The sequence below is a fragment of the Patiria miniata genome, unplaced genomic scaffold (assembly GCF_015706575.1).
Source record: "Patiria miniata isolate m_02_andy unplaced genomic scaffold, ASM1570657v1 HiC_scaffold_24, whole genome shotgun sequence".
Taxonomy (NCBI): Eukaryota; Metazoa; Echinodermata; class Asteroidea; order Valvatida; family Asterinidae; genus Patiria; species Patiria miniata.
This window is the reverse complement of record NW_024037063.1, coordinates 16994830-17018964: the sequence shown is the minus strand read 5'-3', so window position 1 is coordinate 17018964 and position 24135 is coordinate 16994830. Positions and strand designations below refer to the sequence as shown.

General features: G+C 40.3%; 1 protein-coding gene across 1 annotated transcript; it reads left to right on the top strand.

Moving 5' to 3' along the window:
• The first annotated feature begins 5500 nt into the window (after window positions 1-5500).
• LOC119732588 (fumarate hydratase class I, aerobic-like) lies at window positions 5501-23910 on the top strand. Its single transcript, XM_038206158.1, has 12 exons — window positions 5501-5548; window positions 8358-8549; window positions 9257-9384; window positions 9697-9835; window positions 11324-11424; window positions 12827-13033; window positions 16244-16370; window positions 16956-17146; window positions 18756-18866; window positions 19613-19819; window positions 22386-22505; window positions 23401-23910. The coding sequence occupies exons 2-12, from the start codon at window positions 8372-8374 to the stop codon at window positions 23617-23619; spliced, it is 1728 nt and encodes a 575-aa protein (XP_038062086.1). The 5' UTR covers window positions 5501-5548; window positions 8358-8371; the 3' UTR covers window positions 23620-23910.
• The last annotated feature ends 225 nt before the right edge of the window (window positions 23911-24135 follow it).

Below are 24135 nucleotides of genomic sequence, written 5' to 3'. Positions count from 1 at the left end.
TTCATGTACACATTTTCCAAAATTGTCCGGGAAAACCTATATTGAATTGCGGTCACAATCAAAGAAATACAAATATGAGTTTTCTCACTGCCATCTGATGAAGTAACAAGAACTTGGACTCTCGTGGCCTGTCTTCTAATTTGTAATTCAAATAAGGTATTATTGTCCAATTATATTTCCAACTGCCATCTTAGGTGCCCATGTAAATACTGAAAATTGAAATGAAAATGATTAAATTGAATGTACATGTAGGCATTCCATACTGAATTTGCAAAGTTGATAGAGTGCTGTACTTTTTTGAACTGTAACATTAATGCTTTAAATAAAAACTTCTTAAAACACTGACTGATATGTTATGCACACAGTTTTGTGTTGCTTTATTGGATGTGTACTTATGCAAAAAAAAAAATCTTCACTATGCACAAGTGAAATGATACAAGTTTGTATGAAAATTTTGTCCTACTTTTGTATAAATTTCAAACATTATTTTGTTTGCTAACTTTCGGTCAGAACTAAGTTGAAGAATACACACCTCGAACTAATTGTCAGTACCCCATCTGGTTATTTTATGGACAAAATTCCTAATAATAGTTGTGTAACCTAAATTCGTGCATAAATGTAGAACTAACAAAACTAACTGGTTCATATAATTTAACTTTTGCGGGGGCTGGGGGTTCCTCAAATTCTCAAAATAAAGGGTACCATTTTCCATCTAATTTAACTTTTTCTCAAGGAGTACTTAAAGGGAAAATACAACATTTGCTTTTGCTGTAAAATGGATGTCTTTGGGAGTTAATATTTTAAAACACATATTGTTACACTGACTTGTTTGAAGTTTTGTGTTTGTAGATGCTGGAAAAAAACAGGGGCCCAAAACAATAATATACCTGTAGTCTGGTTCCCTGACCCCACTTAAAATGAAACGGAGAAATTTACATACTTCGGGAATAGACGTCGGGAAATTGTAAGCTTAAAACGCTGATCGGCCGACCAGCGTTGGAAATAATAAACCAATACCACTTTTCTGGAAAATGACAGCACACCAGGTGCCATGATTTTACAGGATGCTTTAGACTGTCATTCACTAACTGTCCAGTAAGGTATTTTATAATAATTTGATACTGTAGCAATGTTTCTCGAAGTCTGCAAATGTATGTTCCCTTTGAACATGTTGAAAGGGTTCAATGATGATGTATTATGTATACCACCGGAATGTACATTTTGGGTTGATATTTGATGTATAAAGTAGTACACTGCATAACGTTTACGTGGACTGCACAATGCGTTTTCCTTTTTTTAGGCGCATACTAAGTGCATGTACGTGTACTACGTACTCTACAAAACAGAAGCCCAACAAAAATGGAAAGACGTCATCTACATGTATATATGGTGTTTTTGTTTTGTACCCGTCATTAGTTGACGTCATTAGTTGACATCATTTGTGGCCAACGGATGGGCCCAGTTTGCAAGTCAAAAACGTACATGTAATGTAATACGTGTATTGCAGTTGTGGTTAAAGTCCATTGATTTCATGTGCACTTAGTAACCTCCCGACATCGACAAAGAGATCTTGATAAAATGACTCCAAACTACGCACAGCCTTTGTGCGCAAAAACACCAACCTTTTGATTATTGGACATGTACAATTGTGCTCATAAAAACAGTAAAGAAGAAGAATAAAGTGAGACTTCGCAGTCACACGCACTAATTATGGGTTTGTCCTTGAAGTTGTTTTCTTGCCTGTAATCTTGCTTGTAATTTAGGGTCGAATTGAAGCCTATAGGTATATGACCCATCACATCTTGGTCAAATAAATCTAATCTTAACTTAAAGAGGGCATGTGGTTGCAGAATAGAATCAGTAAAAGAGAAAAGAAGTTGAAGTAATATAGAAATTAATATATTGGGGTGAATTTACAACTGTGGAATGTTTCCCAACATTATTGAGGCTGTTTTTAAAAGAAATGAGAGATGGAGCTTGGACCATTTCCTCTGGCAGACTGTTCCATATGTCGACAACTCGATGTGAAAAACTGTATTTCCGTATATCCAGCCTACATTGTTGTTTATATAATTTATAATTTCTTACCGTGTCATCTAGTTGATTGTGTTGATGCAGGGGATTGCAGGCTTAAACATTTTGTTCCACTTCTACATGATCAAGTCATATATTTTTTAGACATTTTGAGGTTTTCACAGGGCAATAAAATAATCGAACAAAAAAAGATTAACTGTCGGCATAACACCCAAATAGGCAATGGGACCCATAGACCTCAAGCTGCCAATAAAAATATGAAATCACAATAATGGCAATGGAATATCGTTTTGTAAATATTGTTGCTAAGCTACTTTCTTGCATGCAGTATATTTGTTTCTGTATGTTTTGGCAGAGTTGAATTCTTGTCTCCTGAGCCCTTCCTTGGGTCCTGGGCCCGCTTGAGGGCCCTAAAAAATTGGATTCTGGATGTGATGAAATTTTATTTCTATTTTTCTCGACTGTAATTCTCTGCAAGGTTTCTCCTCAATGGTTTATGGTATCAATTTGCAACTTTGAACCATCGGCCCTGACACCAAGTGATGTAAATAACTCGGATATCAAATTACAAGCGATTTCAGTTTTTAAAAAAAAGTTACCAACGTCTTTCACTTATAACTCTTAAACAAAATAATCTTTTTTTGTATTTTGTAATCAGATAGACCATTAATAACTTGACATCTTTTTTGTTATGTCCATGAAGTCCCCTTTTTACTTCTATGAACCTGAAAAAAATCCGTTACGTCATCATGAAATCATCAGGTGTTAAATAACATTTAAGAGATTTTATGTCAACATAAAAAAATACAGAGTATGTAAAAACAGCGGAACCCGCACCCCTAAAAAAAAAGTTCAGAATTGATAAAAAGTATGTAACACCTAAAACAATAATGACTAAAAAGTCAATTTTAGAAAATACATTTTAGATGGAACAAAAGAATCTGAAATTGCTCATCCGTTCAAAGAATATCACCATTAAAACGCAATGACTCGAAAACCTGTTTCGTCCTTTTACAACATTTCGTCCCTGTAGCCGCAAAATGAACCTAGTTTTTGTTAAGTACAGAATGCTGTAGTGACGTCAATAAAACTTTAAAATGAAAAAAAATGTTTAGGGAAAAGGTAAAAGGATTTGCCCCTATTAAAACATCGACTGGAAAAGTGCCTACAATTCCGGGTAAGCATAAACAACTTTGCTACCATTGTCCTATGTTTGAGGTCCATTGCTTATATAGTCAAACATCCATCATGGCGTACCTCCACTGGCACCACAGTTGCGCAAGTTATTATCATGGACATGTCATTAAAACAAAAATACACAGGAATTGGCGTAAAGCATGACAATTTTCACTGAAGCCCGTTGGGGCCAGGTACCTGTTTCTATATAGGCGGTTCGTTTCTCTTTCATGGTAGCTGGCCTCGCTATCATAATGTGTAACTCGCGGCCGCGACTTATTAACTCGCGGCCAGGACGTATTTATCGGATTTTAGAGCCCAATGTAACTCCTCTAGTTCTAAACGACACCTGTACAGAAGAATTCCTACTTTATTGCTTAATAATTAAAGTGTTAAACAGGAACAAACCTGAACGCATGGAAGTTATTGCTTAATATAAAAGTGTTAAACAAGACCAAAATGGAAGTTGTAGAGCATTGTTCGCCAAACTAATTTTGTTTCCATAAGAAACATATGAAAAACAGCGCCCCATAAGGCCAAAAAAAAGTCTCCGGTTTCTGGTATGGAGCTTGCCCAAAAAGTGGTGCGGCGACGCGGCTTTTATTTTTTTTTACCTGATTTTTTTGCTTCAAATGTCGGCTGATGACTGCAAATGGAGCCCGACTAAACTTAGTGCAAATATATGGGAGTCCAGAGAGGTCACATTAAGCTTATTCTCGACCATAACCCAATCTAAAAACACGTTAAAATTGTGCAGCAGCAGGATTCCAGTCAAACCAGTGAGTTTGGCGGTTTGAGACATCATCTTTCATTGAAAAAAAACTTTTTCATTTTGCCGACGCGCATGGCTACGGCGACGCGCGCGCATACCAGAAACCGGAGACTTTTTTTTTTGGCCTAATGACGGAGCGAGAAACATTTTGCACGCGATGAGTGCAAGCTATGATACTTTTTTTATATGCTAGCTTTTTATCATTATTTCTCATCAGGATGCCAAAAGATCTACAGAGCGCGCATTTTGGTCACGTACACGTATTATGGTGTTCTAAAAAGCGGACGCATTTCAGTCGTGGTCATCATGATTTCCAAATACCGCAAAAAAGTGAACTGCGGCATTTAAAAAGTAAACCTCGACGTTAGAGAAATTGTAAACCGTGGTCAGACGAAGGCCCCGACTATTTTGGGGCAAAACTGCTTGACCAGTACAGTGTTGACTGGCTAGCGGCGCACACGATAATCGAGTAATACGCCTCGTACCGTCTGCGACATTACATGCCGAACCGGGTATGGAAGCTTGTAGCGGATTGGCTGATTAAAAGTTACATTTTTGGTTATCGGTGATCTGACTTGTGACTGGACAAAAGTAGCAGAAGAATAAATAAAAGAAATAGCAAAACGTTGACTTGACGCCGAAACGCAAGTTTTAATTTATTTATAAACAAAAGCACAGTTTGTTTGAATTTCTTAACACTTTTATTGTTGATACTTTGCGGATCCAGTACCCTTTGATTATAAGTTTAAGTTTTCGACTTGCTGGGGAGTTTCATTAATATTTTCTCGACACTGACGATCATGGTACATCACAACAAAGTAGGACTTGCTCCATTTGTTATTGAAACTTTAAATCACTTTGCATTCCATTGTCTGATGCCAAAGGTGTATAATCGGATTTGAAGCCGTGTGTATCCTACCAGTTGAAATACCAGAAAACACACGTTGTTGAACAACTTGAAAATTCTGAGAGCTTTGGAATAAATTGGCCTGGAGTTGTATTCTGGTATTGCATCCTTTTGTGTCTTCTATCGGGAGACCGGCAGTATTTTTGTTAGCCCCACTACTATGTAGTACAGCAATATCCGAGCCACACTAGTGGCCTACTTTAGAACTTATTAATGGTAGTAGATTAAACATGTTAACGTTTATTAAAGATCAAACCCCATTGTGTACATGTATATGAATGATTTTACTGCTTGCGAATTTCTCAAATGCATAGGCCTACAGCTGTACACAGACTATTCCTTTTGTATCTCGGTAAAGCTACAGGCAAATATGCCTATACAATCAATATTTACTGATAGATCTTTTCATCCCATTTTTGTCAAATTTAGAAACAGTCCACCAGAATTGACAACTTGTAATAACGATGCAGCGCAGCGTATTCAGCGCGCCAAAAATAATGACGTGCATTGTTGCACGATGCAAAGCATACAATTCCCCCTCCATCCCAAATGGTCGAGTCGAATGTAGAGTTGACCTGCTGAGATATCAGGCGAAGAGATCAGCGCACGCGCAACGTAGGTAAACACGCATGAAGTATGACCCGTGTATTCGTTCGTCGGTAAGTAAAAACTTAGATTTTCCACCCAAAAATTGTCCATGATATAATGTCAATGGTTCCGGAGCAACTGTAGAATGCAGGGCCACGTACAGATAAAGGGGTTTTTTTTGTAGTTAGATGCGATATATGTGCGTTGAAAGGCTATTAGAGAGAATGCTGTTGTTAGTGTGTTTGAGTGGCAGACACTCTCAAAAATTGCTAAGTGCAAAGTGCAGGCGGTTTGGTTTCAGGAAGTAGATTAAGCAGAATGTGTGCGGGGTTTGAGTATAGAAGGGCGGAAGAGGGCGCTATTTTGATAATGTATTCCGTAAACAAGGGAATGAATGACGGTGTCATATGAAAATCCGACTCCTATGAAAATCGGACCCCTTTTCCTTATTATTGGTTAATAATGTTGCAAAGTCTTAGCGACCTGTTCTGTCAAAAATTAGACTTTTCTATTGTTAAAAACTTTCCTTTTTCCTTTTTCGAAAAGTAGAAAACGGAGAAAACGGCAGTTAAAGTTTGAGGTTTATAACCCGTTTTAGTCCGAGAGCCCAGTGAGGTTTAATAAGAATATCGTGCACAAAAGGTTTGATGGTGGCAGCGAGTAGGTGGGGGTGTCCAACCTTCCAAACCGTCATTCTTAAGTGTCACACCCCGTGCGTTTGAGAGGGGGGCACCGCCTAAAGACCCCCAAAATTGACTTAATTAGAATATTGCGCACACGATTCTAACGCGAAAAGGTAATATCCGATTAGCTTATCAATGACCAATAGTTTAAGATGAGAAATCCCGTGCATTCCATGCTTAAGAATGGCCTAATTAGTGCTAATTATTCACCTTTAATTAGAATTTTGAGCACAAGAGCGAAACCTTCACTAAAAGCTAATTAACATGACCAAAATGCAAGATCCGCAACTTAAGAATGGATTTTCCCATGCATTTTGTGCTTAAGAACGAGTTAAAGTTCAATAATTAGCCGCCCGCTAAGGAATTATTTTTTTATGTGTTTAATTAGTATGTTGAGCACAACGATCATTCCAACACGAAACGATAGTATATGAGTCAGCATTTGCAGAATTTCAACTTAAGAATAAAAAAATATCGTGCAAAAATAGTGTAAACGTAAGTGTTATTGCAAAATAACGCGGAACACTTGTAAATAGATAAACTCTTTCGTGAACTGGCGCAATAGGATTTCGGTTGAGGGCCTCCTCTACACTATTACTATACACAGTGACATGTAATAATTATAAGGGTGTTTGGGCGGTATTACAACACTCTGTTTAAGACCGGTTGGAGTCTGGATGGGCGATAATTACCCGAGAGGAAGCCGAGGGTAAAAGCACATATGCCGCCACGTTACCTGATAAACCAATTAAGAAACGCCACCAATCACTTCTAGCCAATCAAATGTGGAGAAACCATAGCAACCATAGACCTATTTAATCCCGGGACATACCGTTATTTCGTTTTACCGTTTTGGATATCCTCAAAAACAAAAACAGTAAACGAACCAATGACCATTTTGTCGTTTTACAGTTTTGTAAAACGGTCAATCGGTATTAAGATAAATACGGTTATTCCGTTTTATCAGTGTAGTAAATTTCATTACAGCATAACGATCAATGATTTTTGTTTTACAGTTTTACACAAATAACTTTGAAAAACAGCAAAACGGTCAGTATTGAATGCAGACTGTTATTTTGTATTTCAGTGTCATAGTTAACAGTCCGTGGTGCATTTTGTGGCGGTAGGCAAGGGGTTGGAGGGGGACCATGCTGTGCCTGAAGAAGTGTTACCTCGGCATAATTAATGCGTGGTGTGATTCCTGGCGCGGACACTGACTCCCATCTATTGCGATTCAGTTGATCGGGCTAAGAGTTGCAAGCAAAAATGGCCCTGGAAATTTTCAAGGAGAAAATTTCACAATGGATACAGGATGGTAAGACGTATGAAGAAGTTGCAGATAGTGAAGGAAATTAGAGTTCGGCGCGGCTCTTCAATAGCCAATATTGACAAATTCTGTCATGAGAATGACGTAATCAGTGTAAGGAGGGCAATGTGGGTCCCTGGCAATGACTGATCCCAAGACCAGGTGCATTGCTTATAATTGCTGAACCTGAATCAAAAAATGGTCGACAAGACTATTGACCGTTTTGTCATTGTCATGTTTTTGTAAAACAACACTCTAAAAATATAGCAACTAACCGTTTATCGCTTTTTACAATTTACAAAAACATTAAAAAGGTAATTGTTTTTGTGACTTAATATCGTTTGACTGTTTTACAAAACTGTAAAACGACAAAACGGTCAATGGTTCGTTCACTGTTTTTATTTTTGAGGAAATCCAAAACGGTAAAACGAAATAACGGTATGTCCCGGGATTCTATTTGCATGTTAATTGGCTTCGGGGATTTCCCTACTCACATTTGCCTTCAGGGTTCAAGGATCAAAGTATTCAACTCCCTCGGCTTAGACTAGTTCGAAATGTCATTCTATCATTGTTTTCTTCAAATGGCAGCATATCGGATCAGAAGGAATAATGTCAAAGACAGTGTGGTGTCTCTAGTGTCTTTACTATCTTTAAACCAAGACAGTATGCTTTTTAACGAAAATGTCCTGTTACTTTTTGGAAAGCAAAAAACGATGTACTCTTACTACCTTTTATTCATTTATCATACAGTTTGTCTTTTTGAGTTATTGGCACGATATAACAAAGGGCGCATAGCGATGGAATAAACGATGGAATAAAGATGTGAGCATTGTGTGCTACATTTATCTTATATTGTCTTATCTTCCATTCATTTCTCCTATCGCCATTCAGTTAGCCTTTGAACCATGTTGACGCAGTCAGTACGCCGAGGTCTGCTGTTGTGCCAGCGATGCCTGCTGGATTCATTGCTGCATCGAGGCAAAGCCACTGCAGCCAAGGCAGCACCAGATGTCAAGGCATTTCACTATCAGGACATCATGAAGCCTGATACACAATTTGATGTACCCTACAAAAAGTTGACTGGTAATTAGTCTGAATTCAAAGTGTTATTTACATAAGGCCAATTAACATTGATTTTAATAAAAAAATAATCCGTCGGGATGGGAATTTACATTTTATATTTTATAAATTCCACTTCTAACGTCAGATTAACTTACAAGAAGGCACAACAAACATGCAAACTGCTTAATATTAAGTACCATTCAACCATTTAATGAACTACGGTTTGTGTCATTAAGAAAGGGTAATGAAACTCCCAGTATTAAACAGACAAGGTTTACAGTTGACTGAGTGTTCAAACAAACAACACAACAATTGGCCTACCCATTGCCAGCCAGATATCAAACTTTGAACTTTAAAAACTTTACGACCACGAGTAATGTATACAAATACGTGCTCACTATTAGGTGCGTAGAGCGTTGTCGTACCAATACCACATCGACTCGACGTCATGGTTCCCGACTATATGATGACATATTCATTAGCATTATAAATTCTGCATGGTGCCAAGAAAGTACATTGTCGTATCAATACCACATCGACTGTCATGGTTCCCGACTGTACGATGACGTATGCATTAGCACTGAATTCGTGCGAGGTGTTCACTATGCCGTGCACAATGTTTGCGTGCAAATTAGTACGACCGTGCCTGTGGGAATCGCCTGTGGATTTATGGAGTAACAAACTAGAGTATTTAGCAGTATGTCACATTTCTTTGTTATTGTTTTCAGGGGACTTTGTGTCAACATTTGAATTTAAGGGCAGAAAGATTCTCCAAGTTGCACCGGAAGCATTGACAGCGTTATCATCACAAGCAATGGTGGACATTGCACACTTGCTCAGACCCAAACATCTACAGGTTGTAACAGTGACTCTCTTTAGGGGGACGCTTTAATCAGTCATCTGACACCCAACGTGAATATGCAAGAAGGCAACATTTGCGTTTGGATGCCCGCACTGAGTTGGAATTTTGCAGGTTATCGAAGGCGACAAAAAATGTCAACTGGGTTTGGGAGTGGGACATTCGCGAGAAAGGTGTTATAGGAGTAGCAAGCCAAACAGCCTCGCTAAATCTAATTAATAACTTTTTGTAAATCTCCTGTTTATTGCGGGTAAGTTACAAGTTTGATAACTTGTTTGATAAAGGTAAACTTTTTCTTATTTCCACTAGCAATTGAGTAGTATCCTGGATGATCCTGAGGCATCTAGAAATGACAAATTTGTAGCTCTGGAACTCCTCAAGAATGCCAACATTGCTGCTGGTATGATTTTACCAGGCTGCCAGGATACAGGCACTGCAATCATTTTAGGTAAATCCAAAATTCAGTTCCAGATGGCATAGGCATTGCAATATGCCCCTCGTTGAAATGAAAGGTTCCACAACACAAATAATCTCAAATGCTATGAATCCTGAGCACATTTACAAATGTAATATTGAGACGGGCACTCACACAGTTCCCCTGCAAAAAGAGAGTTACAATAATAACAATGGAAAACATTTCATTACCACTTATTAATATTTTTATATATGTTTCTTTACCCAGGGTGTGCCCATACAGTTCAAAACGTATTTCCATTTGGGCCCTGCACACGTAACATATTAAGGGAATAACAGTGTGAGGAGCCGGGTCTTCACTGCGTGATAATGACCGGGTTTGGGGGTGACCGCTGTTAATGGACCGAGACGAAGTCGAGATCCATTAACGGCGGTCACCCCCACACCCGGTCATTATCACGCAGTGAAGACCGGATCCTCACACTGTTATTCCCATTAATAAATACCTTTTTAACGAAATAAACAGTTAAAATGCTCCAATTGTGTGACTTTCTTTCGGCGATATTTCCAGACTTTTTTGTGTTCATGTTCATGGGCCATATTTTAACGTATGCGTGGTACCCTGTCTCTTCAATAAGCGTTGTTATATACACCACAGCCGGGCCCAGGCTGCGCGCGCTGGACAACGTCTTCATTGCGTACGCGTACGACGTCCAGGGTTTGGACTTCTGCTGCCGTAGCGAAACAAATTACAACAATTTTCATATTTTTACCTGATGGAGGAAGCTGAAATTTCGTTTACACATTCCTTGTGTCCAGAATTACAAAGATGCTTGGTTAAGGAAAGGTAAATATGTCGATGGGCGACGTGTATAAAGAAAATAAATCGTAGATCTACGCTTTCGTCTTAAACATCCTCAGTATACTGCACTGCTGTACGATGTCGTTTTAAAACTTCCTTACGCGCGCGCACCCATAGCAACTGTGTTGCGTACGCGCGCGTCAGTCTCACGCGAAGGTGGTTGAGCGCATGTGCAGTGCTGTATTGTTACAAGCTGTCGTATGACTGTTGTAAATATGACCAATCATTGCCTTCCATGGGGCTTGATCAATGCTGGTTCAGGGGCCATTTTTTTCGCTTGTTCTTTGAAGCCGGTCTTTATATCACCGTAAATACACCCCCACGTGATCGAGTCTCGACAAATCAGAAACCTCCAAGGTATTTATTAATATTTAATACAGTTAAGCAAAGTAAAATTCACAAGGAAAATGTGCATTTAGTGAAACAGACTACGAACAATAATACTAACAAATAAAGAAATATGGACACAAACGAATACTGTATACACCATCGATCTTCTCGCACTTCCTTCAATAAACTCAAGGCAATCGTAGAGATCTACTTAATATACAATGTATTTTTAAACAGTAGGGTTCTTAGCCATTGGTGTTCACCTCTTGAAATAATGTTTATGAGGGAGGTTTCGTGTGCAGAGTTTTAAAACTTCTCATCATTTTGCAGGCAAGAGGGGACAGAACGTGTGGACAGATGAGAAAGATGATGAGCACTTATCACGGGGCATCTACAATGCATACACACAGACAAACTTACGCTACTCGCAGGTACAGTATTTCAGCATTTGCATATTTTGACAGTTATCCCAAAGTTGTTGTGCAGCAGGTGTTGATTCATGGTCGATCCTTGGTCTTGGAGTGGTGAAGCTTCTTGACACAAATCTCACTGTGCTAGTCACGAGGGAGTGGTCTGTGTCGCAATGTGTGCAGTAGTAACTGTGGATGAGGAGGACACTTCTGAGATATATGCGCCTGGTGATGACAAGGTCTAGCTGCATGGTGCCAGTGGCTGGATTGAGGATGTCTTTATAAGACCTTATGGAGCTCGTTGCACATAGCCAGTGGTAGCAGCACAGCTCTAGCAGGTCTGCCTGTTCTCGTTTATCTTGCCAGTTCCATCGGGACATGATCACTGTTGCATTGAAGTCTCCTGCAGTAGGTACGATTCTTCGGTGCTAGGTATCTATGATTATTGCTTCACTCAGTGCCTCATTGGACAGATTTCTTGCTTCTGGGCTGGAACAGAAGATGGGACCATAGATGCTAAGGAGATTGATGGAGCCTGTTGATGTGGACGGACGGGGAATGAGGACTCTTTCTTTCCCCTCAGAGGTCGGCTCGATAGTGGTAACAAAAGTAATCCTTACAGCAAAGCCAACATATGCTGTCTGAGAAAAGAAGGTATAATTGGACTCTCTGCTGGAACCACTATCTGCTAGTCGAGTCTCTTGGAGGCAGGCAATGTTGATGTTCGGTCTGAAGAGAGCTCTCTAGCTGTCTATGACAGCAATCTTGCAGACGGATGCGGAGTTTCAGCATGCTTGTTGAAATAATTCTCTAAGCTCCATGCACCAGATGAAGCAGGCAAACCGTGGCGAGGCAGTATCGGTGGCTTGGGGCTGCCCAGCCTGAGGCGGGCGGTAGCTGTTCAGTAAGATGCGATGATCTCTTCCACCGCTCGTTTCCTACGCCAAGTGGATCGACGAGCTTAAAACTGCCGCTTTCGTTTTGTGCCGATATCTTGCGACATCACTAGAGTGACCTCTCCACGGTGCTACAAGCCTGAGAGGGTAATATGGAGGTATAAAGTTGCCCAGACGAAAGGACTCCTTCTTGGCCTTGCAGATATAATCCAAAGGAAAGGTACAACCAATACAGTTTGGTTACGTACCAGTGCAGCTGCAGGCGTTGCCAGAAGGTGACGCGGCTCTCTATATCCCTCCGCCTTAGGGACTCGACTCTGGATTTTCTGTCGATACAGTGGCGGGGTTGTTTACCCAAAACTGGGAGACTCTTGGGGGCGGGAATGTCTTATTCCCCGTGCAAGTCCGATGGACTAGCCCACTGCCCATTGTAGCGAGTATTGTCATTCATGAAACCACAGACATGGCTGATTTGTTGGAGCTTTAACTGTTATCCGGTTCTTTTCCCATCCGTCTGCATAACCCAGGTAGCACCCCTGGACATGTTCAAAGAGGTCAACACAGGCACCAACCTGCCAGCCCAGGTAGAGCTGTATGCCACGCCTGGCAATGAGTACAACTTCCTATTCATTGCTAAGGGCGGCGGCTCAGCCAACAAGACGTTCCTGTACCAGCAGACCAAGGCCCTGCTCAACCCTGCCAAGTTGGCCAGCTTTGTGGATGAGAAGATCAAAGTAAGATAGCTCATGATCATTCTAACTTGAGAAATGATGAGGTGGTATAACAATTGTCCCAAATGATCAAATGAAAAAATATAGTATTCAATTTTCAAGTGTGTATAACGGCATTTCATTTTACGTCGCTGATTTATGAATAATGCAATAAACTGTTTACTTAATACTTTATTAAACTTGCGTATATATCCAGGTGTTAGAGATATCACTTTGGAATGCAAAACTGAAATCGGCCTGACAGAGGAGGACAAATCACAAATGGGCACCGAGCCAGTGTCACAAGTGACTGTATAATTTATAATTATTTTTGGTTTTGAGTGTTTGTGTGTACGTGTGTGTGGATTCATTAATAGGTTGGAAGTTCCAGAGATGAATATTCAGTATTATTGAGCAAGTCGTTCATGGTATGTGGGTGGGCGTGCCAAGGATATTGCTTTTGTTACCCGTGTGTGTTATAGTTAGCAGTATGAGTGATCGATAGAATATGAACATTTGCCATATGCCTTCCAAAATTCCTTGCATTAAAGGAGCTTGGGTTTTTTGCCTATGCTAAGCTGCTGCAGACACTTGCTCGCCAGACAAACGAGAGAGAGGACCTATTTTGTCCGTAAACAAAATTATACAGCTAGTCTGATTTATATTGCCAGCTCTAGCCTGAACAGCCAACAACCATGGTTTTGTACTGAAAGTCTGTGGTCTGCAAAAAGCTGACATTGTATGCAACTCCAAGACAGTAACGAAAATGCTAACTGTAAGTTGAAATTAGTTTTTTTGCCCACTTTATTCCTCGTATTTATTTTGTATTAGAATTGAAATTGATTTTATTGTTAGGGCAGTAATTCTAACGTCTTTATATCTTTACTTGCTAAAAATGATGCGGAATCTTAGTTTGAAATTTGGCTTGTAAACTTTCTAATCTCAGATGTCACAAAGAATGGGAAATATTTCTACTGGGTAGAGTGAGCCCCGCACGACCCTGAAGAACTGAAGCTCATGTCGAGGACCCCTAACTCTACCGGACCCTGTGAACCTGAGTGCTGCATAGTCGTTTAGCAGGCTAACAAGGACCTGACGGCAGTCATCTTTAGAATTGTATTCAATAAACTGGCTTAATAACACAAAGTTGATTTGGATTTTGAAAGTGCGATTGTAAATGATGATTAAGCGCAATATTTATTCAGGTTTATGGGCGCGCGGATACCTCGAGAATTTTTTAGAAGATCCTTGATGTTGTTGATTGCGATTACATCACACGCTGAACGCGTGAATAACTGGCGGTCCTTTGTGGAAAGTTCTACCCCGTACATGTAGATAGCACGAAATAACTTTGCGTCGCGTCACTCTCGATTCCACCTCTGACCGGAAAATGGGCACATTTTTGCCGATGAAATTTAACCCACCACCACCCCATCAGCCACCTTTGGTTTTCCCCCTGTTCTTCTCTCTTTTGGGGTTCAGAAGCTCAGCTTTTTGCACTTGTTTGGCGTTTTTTCCCCACACAAACACTGGTTCTATCTGTCTATCACCGCAATTATCTCAGCTTATTCCTGGAAATGTTATATGATTTATCAAACAGTTTTATTTTGTGTTCTGAATTGTTAACAAGGTTATATTTAAATATTTTATATAATATTGTAATTTTTTTCTGGTACTTCAAAGAAAGTTTGTAATTGTTTGTAAACTAAATGGAAACTATATATCTAGTTACATCACAAACGTCTTGAATCTGAGTAGGAAGTAATAATACTGTGTTGATGTTTCATGGCAACTATGCTTTACTTTGAAAAATGTAATATTGTCATGGAAACAAATTCAATCTTTCAAAATAATGAACATTTTCTTGCAATGTATTTTATTTATCTAAATAAAACTTCAAATACTAAATTAAATATAAATTGAGATAATATACAATGATTTAAAATGTAATAAAACATTAAGGACTACTGAACCCCAAAATGGAGAGTGGTTGTTTCGGTTTGATGAGTATTCATTTTGAGTTCGAGTAACTCAAGTCCATAAATAATTTTATAATCAACTAGATTGAAAGAAGGATTAAGATTTATACAGAAAGAAAAGGTTGAACCAAAATTGAAGAGGTGTTATTTAAAGAGTAAATTGTTATTAATATAGAAACAGGAAGGTTTTAACTTAAACAGAAGAGAAAATTGATAAACGTAAAGTGAATTACGATTTCTGAACTTTGAGGTCAAATTGAAGATACAGAAAGTAAATCTAAGAAAGTAATTTTGAATTATTGAGATGTTAAAGAGGTGAAAGTTTGAAATTTCACGGGTTAATTGGTGATTTGAAGATAGGAATTGTTACAAGTTAAGATTTAAGGTAATTGAAATAATTACAGTAGGAAAACTCTTAGTGTCAAACAAGGAGTGTTTGAGTTAAAGATTTACGAAATTTAAAGGAAAGTGCAGATATTGAAATTTGAATACTAATTAAGAGGAGATGTGAGAATTGAAATATTTGAAGAATTGATAGATTTGATTGAAATGATTGACAAATCTGACTTCAGTGATCAACTTAGATTGAAACATGCCATTTTGTAGAATAATTGAATAATTGAATAATTGAGACACGGGTACAACTCATCTGGATATCGTGAGCTATTTTACCAATTAGATTTCTGAATACATTGGTAACTGAAAATTAGATTTTTATTACAGTTTCTATTGCAGCTCATGTAAACTCCTCTTTCTAATTGTGTGGTCCATTTTATAACTTTGGAATTGTAAATTTGGTGACGAGTACTGCATATTTTAAAACTTCTCTGGGCCAAGAATTCCGTAATAAGTTAGAGACCTTTCAAGTCTTTTGTTTGTCTGTGTCACCATGTACTTGACGTGTTCAGTTCCCTCTAACAAATGACCGTAGAAAACCTCTAAGAGGTACTTTTGGGAGTCCTTTTTGTTTGGGAGGATTTGGTTCAGTGGACAAATTCTTAATAAATGGGCATGCAACATCCATTTTGGTTCTTTCTGAAGTGGAAATTTTTGGTAATTGATCTTTTGCATTGATCAGTTCTAGAGTTACTAATAACAGTTTGCACTTTTGTTATAAAGCCCATTTACTGATTGGTCTCCTCCAAGTACGTCGTTACTGCTTCCCAGTATACCATGGCAAGGTTAAGATTTTAGAAACCAATAATGCAATTAAATTTTTATATGATTTTGAATCACACTATTTGAATATTTTCAGACAATTGGTACTGCTGCCTGCCCACCTTATCATCTGGTTTTTGTCATTGGAGGACTATCAGCAGAAATGACCCTCAAGACAGTCAAACTGGCCTCCACCAAGTACCTAGACAACTTGCCAACAACAGGTAGAAACTACTAAGGTTTAGTTTATGATACGAGGTTTTGGATACAAGATTATTAGTAAGGCAAATTTGGGAGGACAAATCATAATTTTCTTGTAGTGGTCACAGATTGTTATTACGTCATCTTGAGACAAGTCATTCATTCTCAAGTCAAGTGACCGTCCTATGTCATTGTGCATCCCTGTCTCATGATTGACTCGATTACACTTGTAATGTGTGGATGGCCATCAGTTGGCATACATTCCAAGAGTGGTTGGCAACAATGTATGCAGTCAGCATTTGAGATTTGTCAGTTATTTATATAGTTTATGTTTATTTAACAAGGGTTCTTTTATTAATGTATAATCATATCCCTTGTAACTTTTCTTAGAGTTTGGCAATAATGGCCCTCCATATATCTACATGTAATTTTAGGCAAAACTTTCAGCTGTTACAAACACCTACATACAAAGCAAATGATCGTATATGCATGTGTTAATGTGGCAACCCTCGAAGAAGCATACGCAACAACCTTTGCACAAGCGTTGAACCTCTTCGGTGATGGCTTTTATTGGTAAAAGTCTATATATCATTTGGACTTGTTTCAAGGTAATGAGCATGGGAGAGCCTTTCGTGATCTGGACATGGAGCAGCAGGTGCTGGATCTGTGTCGGAGTACAGGCATCGGAGCTCAGTTTGGAGGCAAGTACTTCTGCCATGATGTCCGTGTTATCAGGCTGCCTAGGCATGGTGCCTCATGCCCCGTGGGTGTAGGAGTATCCTGCTCTGCCGATAGACAGGTGAGTATCGCGCTGGGGAAAGATTTTAGACTTGAAGACTGGATCGATGTTGATTACATAAGTTGTGTATTGAAGTCATGCCTCTGATGCCTATGTATGGACTGTTTGATTGCAAGTACAGCTGTGTGACCTAGTCGTGAGAGCTCCAGGGTGGACTTCTTGCACAGATCGAGGGAACATATGGTACCCCATATAAGTCGGTAACGGTACCCCAGAAGGGAAACAAGAGAAGTAAGAGTAGAATAATGCAAATACCCATCCATATGATTGGGTACTTGCATATGGTACAAAGTGCACACAACTTTAGTTTCATTTGAATGTGCACAAACATCTTCGGACACTGTATGCATGGCCACCCTCATACACAGCCATTTTCGAAGGAAAATTACAACTGCATATTCAACTGCGTAATTAGGTACGACTGTGCGCACATTTTGTAAAGTGTTGTTCGAAATTTCTTCGGGAATATTGTTGATGTACCCTAACGTGGCGCGGCCCCTTATGTGGCACATTTTTATTCTTTGCTTCTAGTGCCTTGCTAAAGCAAACATTTTTACCTCAAATTTCACAGTAAGTGAAATTTTATCAAGCTGTAGACATTCCCGTTCATAAATCTGGAGTTTTTGGTACCCGCTACAAAGTTCCAGAGAAATTCTACTTTGGCATGATTTTCAGATTTTATTTTGAAGTGCAAAATGAACCCTTTCAAAATGCGCCCAAAAACAAAAAATAATGTTCTGACAAACTTGTAGTTGGGTATTTGATTAGTGAAGATAATACTGATTTATCAGGATCAATTTTAAAGAAATGTGTGGGATTTTCCGTGATTTTGTTGACGTTAGGGAACACTCGGCAGAATGTGTGCCCAATTTCCGGATGCCGCCTTTGTTGAATTTCAAACTAAATATCATGTTGCTGAAATTGTTTACAAAGGTTCAGCAGCAAGCATAATTATGGTAATAGTACTAGTATTAAACTGAATAAATTTGAAGTTTTTCGACAAAGAGGTTTCACAACACTGCATGAGGAAAGTTGAGGAAACGTTGAAGTGCGCCACGATATGGGACTCCACTATAGGGCACTGCCGATGCGCGTCACCAAAAATTGACTCCAACAATGCAGATGCACGTGACAATCTGTAGACAGTGACGTCGTTTGAGAGATATCTATTGCAGTCAAGTGTCCGCCATCTCTCACAATATCAGGGTTGAGAGGGAACTTGTGCATAGAGGCTGTTCAAGAATTAGAGGAGTATTAGATTGTTTTTCTCTTTTTCTTTATAGCAATCATGAATTAGTGTCATTTCAATGATTCATAGCACTTGTAGGCAATTAGAATATCTAGGGTATGAATACATTTAACTATCACATGCTTACTGCAAACAGCTACTCAAATATATTGCAATGTTTGTACATACTTTTCGTTTCAAATTGAACAAAATCAGGTTTTTTTTATAGTTCTCTAAATAAATAGCTTTTGCTATTATCCTTAGTCCATTCTATACCTGACATGATCTAATGCCAAGCAAATTTGACGTCTTAATAATTTCTTGTCTAGCCATGATCTACAACGAAAACATCAAATGATGTCTTCTTTATATCACTCTCAGATTCTTGGCAAAATCAACGAGGAGGGAGTATTCCTAGAACAACTGGAGACAGACCCTGGAAAGTACCTCCCCGAGATACAATTAGAAGATCTAGAAGGAGATGTAGTCAAGGTACTAAACCATCTCACGATTCAGTTGAAACGATCTGGCGCATGATTGGCTGTTTGATGCTATACAAATGCATGGTTTGTGGGGAAATAGTGGAAACTAATGGCCGCATGGTGTTCGCCTCAGGAGATGTAGTCCTAATCATCCAACACCGAGGGATAATTTGTTTTCACAATTTCCCTGCAAAAATATGTTGTATTTGTTTTACTACACCTCATAAATATTTTCAGGCAGCTGCGGTATTTCATTTTGCCCACCATGCTTTGATCATGCAGTATTTTTATTAAGCGGAATATTATTTTCATTTAAAGAGATAAACAGAATAGGAAGTTGATTTCATGTCATTTAACAACTTTAACATTCACCCAAGACACTGGATTTACGTTTATTGTGTACAATTTCACAAAGTTATCCCTCGGTTAAACTCGCAAATCGATCACCACCGGTCGCCATTTTGATGTATGCCGTAATAGACTAGCACAACTGTCCTCACTGGTGATCTCACATGTAAAGCGCATTCGACGTCGGTAAAGAGATAATTAACACAATACTGGAACAAATCTAAGGCTGCGACCCCGGTGTGTGATAGTACTTCCCGTTTTTGCGCATCACAGCAAAGGAGAGAGAAAGAAAGAGAGGAGATGATACATTGGAATTCCATTTCCAACTACTGATAGAAACACTTTTAATGAATAAGATATGTTATTTGTTATTTGTTATGTAACATGTTTTCCTTGGCTGATGACCAGGTTGATCTGAATCAGCCGATGAGCCAGATCCGTCAGACTCTGTCAGCCTACCCAATCAAGACTCGCCTCAGTCTGTCTGGAACGCTAGTAGTGGCTCGGGATATTGCTCATGCTAAGCTACAGGAGAGGCTTGATAGCGGGGAAGGTTTGCCTCAATACATCAAGGATCATCCAGTCTATTATGCAGGGCCTGCCAAGACACCTGAGGTACATTTGATTTTAGTTGTTTTAACATTCCGTAAGTTGAAAATTGCATGAGTGATTTGAACAATCTTGTACCAAAAGAAAGCTTATGAATTCGGCTTTCATATCCTAGATTTTGAAAGTGCTGCATGCAGAACTTCACTGAAACAATTGTCCCGACATTTTGGGATTTGTTTTACTCAACCTGTATATCACATTTCAAACCAGCCAGCCCAGGCTAGCTTGGTGGTCAACTTGTAAGACGTCTGCAGCATGAGGCTGTGGTTCAGTTCCACCCAAGTAAGCTTGTGAATTTTGCTTGTGAATCTAGTGGCCGCAACAGGAAACAGCGCCACCAACCGACTGGTGGTGCTTCGTTCTGAGGATGACTAGTGAAACTAGTCGAACGTAGACGAAACTACGTAAGTAATTGGCCGTGTTCATAGAAAATTCATTTACAATGTCCGCAAGGCAATCAAGTGACCGTGGCGACTAAACAGCTGAAAGCTGTCTTTTCCTGTGCAAGTTTTAGTAGTTCCTCGAGGGGCCGGACACTGGAGACTTCGGACTTCCAGCTCGTGCGAAGCCTCCCTCTGGGTCTCCTCCAGCTAATTGGTGCCTCTCTATCTGAGTGAAGCACCATGCATAGCTTGTTTAAAGTCTCCTCTGTCTGATCCAGGTTGTCAGTGGTGTAGGATTGCCGAACTGGCTGTATACTGGCTGTATAGGTGTGGTTTTATGAGATGGAGAATGACAGAGATGAAAACTTTCCCGGTACCGAGAGAAGGGTTATTGGTCGGTGATTTGATTGTTGGTAGCGGTCCCCTTTATTTTTGTACCCAGACACGATGATACCATCGTGCCAGCACTGGGTCAGTTGGTGAGTTACTGGACCACTGGCTGCCCTCGGCATCTCAGGGGTGATGCCATCTGTGCCCTCAGCCTTAGTCTACGGATGACAATTTAAATCTACTGGATGGTAGGCGGTTCTGTCTCAGTATCCAGTGAGGTTACTCCAGCACTGGCAAACTGCTGCAAATAGTTGTTAATAGGGGCAAAGGGTGTTGAACGCAGCCATGTAATGCTCACGCCATCCCTGTGGCTTGGCCTGGCAATCCGTCAAGACTGCATTATCCGACGAGAGCAGAGGCGAGGAGGAGTGTCTGCTGTCGGTACACAGCTAGGGCACGTTCTGCACTTGTAGGCAGATTTGGTGTCATTAAGATGGAATGCCATATTGTCCCTTCTGATGCTGCGTCGGCGATCAGAGGGCTCTTTACTCTATTAAATGGCCACTGAGTCTAGCGTGGCGTTATGTCTCGACCAGTTCGAGGGAGATTGCTGGTGAGCGCTGCCGACGTTTAACTCTCGGTCCAGCAACTTCCATAGCTCAGTCACCATGGTCTCTTCAAACTGGCCCATGTATTCTGTACTCCATCAACCGCATCCAGAGCAGTAAACCTTTTGCACTGATATGCACTTGTTCTGGTTGGCATACCGCGGGATGCGGAATTTGTCATTGTCAGGGCGAGGTGCTTTTACTGTCGCGATCACAGGCGGTGATCTGTATTACCAAATTTTGCACTCCTGAAGACACGGCAGTCCGACAGGGCCCTCCAGCGTCCACTAAACAGGATGTAGTCAATGGTGGTACGGGTAATGCCATCGGTTGAGTACCAGCTGACCTTGTGAATGTCCTTATGTTGGAACCAGGAGTATGCAATGCACAGATTTGTGGTGGCAGCAAGTTCTAACATGCGACGCCCATTGCCATTTGCTACCCCTGTAGAGAATGGACCCAGTTTGTGCTCATAGCCCGATCTATCGTGAACAACTGGTGAATTAAAGTCGCCAAGGACGATTATTACATCTCGTCTTGAGATGCGCTGTAATTCTAATTGCAACGTCACGAAGAAGGCATCCTTATCACTGTCATCTGCCAAGTTGGTAGGGGCATAACGGCAGAAAACTAAGCTGCACGGGTTTGGAATCAGAGATATGTCCTTCTCCCAGGCGGATCACCGACCAAGGTTAACAAACTGCACCTGCCCGGAGCACCTGTTTATAGTGCCAGGATCTCACTCGCAACCTCTGTCATTCTGTGAGAAAGGGGGTTGGCACGAAAAACCAGACAGTATGATTTGATTTAGGCTAATTGTGAGACGCCCTGCTTTGAAAAGGGTGGAGGTGGAGGAAAGAGTTGCTTAAATTATTCTCCATCCCCACCCAAGCATAATTACCCTATAATAACCCAGTCATGTCAAAGCTACATAACCCAGATTTCCAGGACTGGCTAGCCAGTAGCAGGCGCAACAGGACTGGCTAGCCAGTAGCACTGGCCCAGATTGACCGGCAGCTGGTTGGCCCAATGCAGGCAGATGCCATATTGTGAGATATACCCCAGATTTTACACTCAAACATGACTTCTTTTTTTCCCCTTTCTTTTTACTAGTAGAAAATCGGGATATGGACATTAATTGATATCACAATGTAGTTGTTTCAGTCAATGCATTTTGGGTTCAACTATATTAATTAGTTCTCTCTGCTGTTCTTTTTTAAACTACCTCTGACTCTTTGTTTGCTGTATCAGGGTTATGCTTCAGGTTCGTTCGGTCCGACCTCAGCTGGTAGGATGGACTCGTATGTAGATGCCTTTCAAACAGCTGGTGGACTTATGGTCATGCTAGCCAAGGGGAACAGGAGTAAGCAGGTATGTGTGCATATAGGCGAGTCTGGGCAATAAGTCATCACTGTACACTCACGAGAGACCCCCCTTGTGCATGACCAACTGGCCTGTGATGGATCATTTGAACACTTAGCTTTCACAATGCATTCGCTATTTAAGGGACCTTTGTGATAGAATTGACAGCGTGCCCAGATTTAGGTGTAAGGCAAATTCCATCCAGGGGACAAGTTATGTCTGGAATCGACTCCAAATTTTCCAGGCAACAAAGGGAAAAATCCCAAGTCAGAGTTGTGAATTACAAATGTTGTGCTGTCATCACCAGTATGCTATAAAGCGCAAAGCGTGTATACATGATATGACAGATATAGGGCTCCATACACAAGCAGCCCTTCAACGGAAAGGGAGAGTTGGGGTGGTGCATGACCTAGAGATCGGTTCCCGATCGGTTCCACTGCATATTTCGAATGGTCCAAAGTTATTGGGCGGGGATTAGTCTTGCAGACCATCGACAAGATGAATTTGAGCGTTGTCGCGCGCCAACGACGCCTTACGCTTGAACGCAAAGAGCAGTAACTTAGACTTGGCAAACATTTAGGAAAATGAAGTCGTGTGTACTTGGCGCGCGAGCCAATACAGTACGCAGAAGTGTCTCGTCCAAGGGCTCTCAAAAGTGGTAAAAACGCGCCCTCTTTTGTTGGCGCACGTAGCTCATAGTGAAGCTTTGCCAACATTAAATTTATTAAGTTAGCAGAGGTGCAGTGCAGAAAGATAACGTGTCAAAGTTAAGATCTAATCTAGGCACAATTTTTCAAAAACTGCGCTAAGAAATATGGGGTTTTTTTCAAAAGATAATTGTTGACTAGCACCAAGCCTAGTGGCAGCACTGATCAGAAACTTATATTCGGCTCATTCTCTTCAGGTGACCAAGGCATGCAAGACACATGGCGGCTTTTACTTGGCCTCCATCGGAGGTCCAGCTGCCCTGCTAGCTCAGAACTGCATCAAGAAAGTGGAGGTGCTGGAGTATCCAGAGCTGGGCATGGAGGCTGTGTGGAGGGTGGAAGTAGAAGACTTCCCCGCATTTATTGTTGTTGATGATAAAGGAAATGACTTCTTCAAGGAGTGGCAGATAGATTGAAAATGAACACGAGAGCTGAGCCAGCAAAGGTAGTTGATTAGTGAAGGATCTTTCAAAGCGAGAAATAAAAGACTAAGAGGTGCTGTTGTTAAAAAAATTCTTCTTTTGACCATTCAGCAGTTTACGAGGAACTTGTACAATGTAACCCAACCGTGCAAAATGAATTGGAAGTCGCCAGAGCTCCTTTGAATCACAGGCTCTTCAACAAATCTTGCATGATGGAAAATCTATGTTTGTCACTTGTCAATGTTTCGCCCGCATAATTCTTACCGCAATGTGGCAAAGCGAGGAGCTAATAAGGCTCTTTCTAATACATTTGGAAATTGAGTAAATTGAAAGAAAAAGTTCTTAAGATTTTTTTCGTCGAAATCAGGTGAAATGCAGATAAATAATGCTCATCATTGTTTTGATTTTATGAGTACTGAGGACAATGTTGCACTTGACCTGAATGCACAGAATCTCAAGAATTTGTACTCACTTGGGGAACCCCCAGTTTTCATAATTCACTAGTCCATT

What these genes read in the sequence shown, in the direction of transcription:
- LOC119732588 (XM_038206158.1), top strand. Translation starts at nt 8,372, where the DNA reads ATGTTGACGCAGTCAGTACGCCGAGGTCTGCTGTTGTGCCAGCGATGC. An exon ending in TCAGACCCAAACATCTACAG is followed by an intron (nt 9,385 to 9,696) that starts GTTGTAACAGTG and finishes TATTTCCACTAG; the next exon opens with CAATTGAGTAGTATCCTGGA. An exon ending in AGGCACTGCAATCATTTTAG is followed by an intron (nt 9,836 to 11,323) that starts GTAAATCCAAAA and finishes ATCATTTTGCAG; the next exon opens with GCAAGAGGGGACAGAACGTG.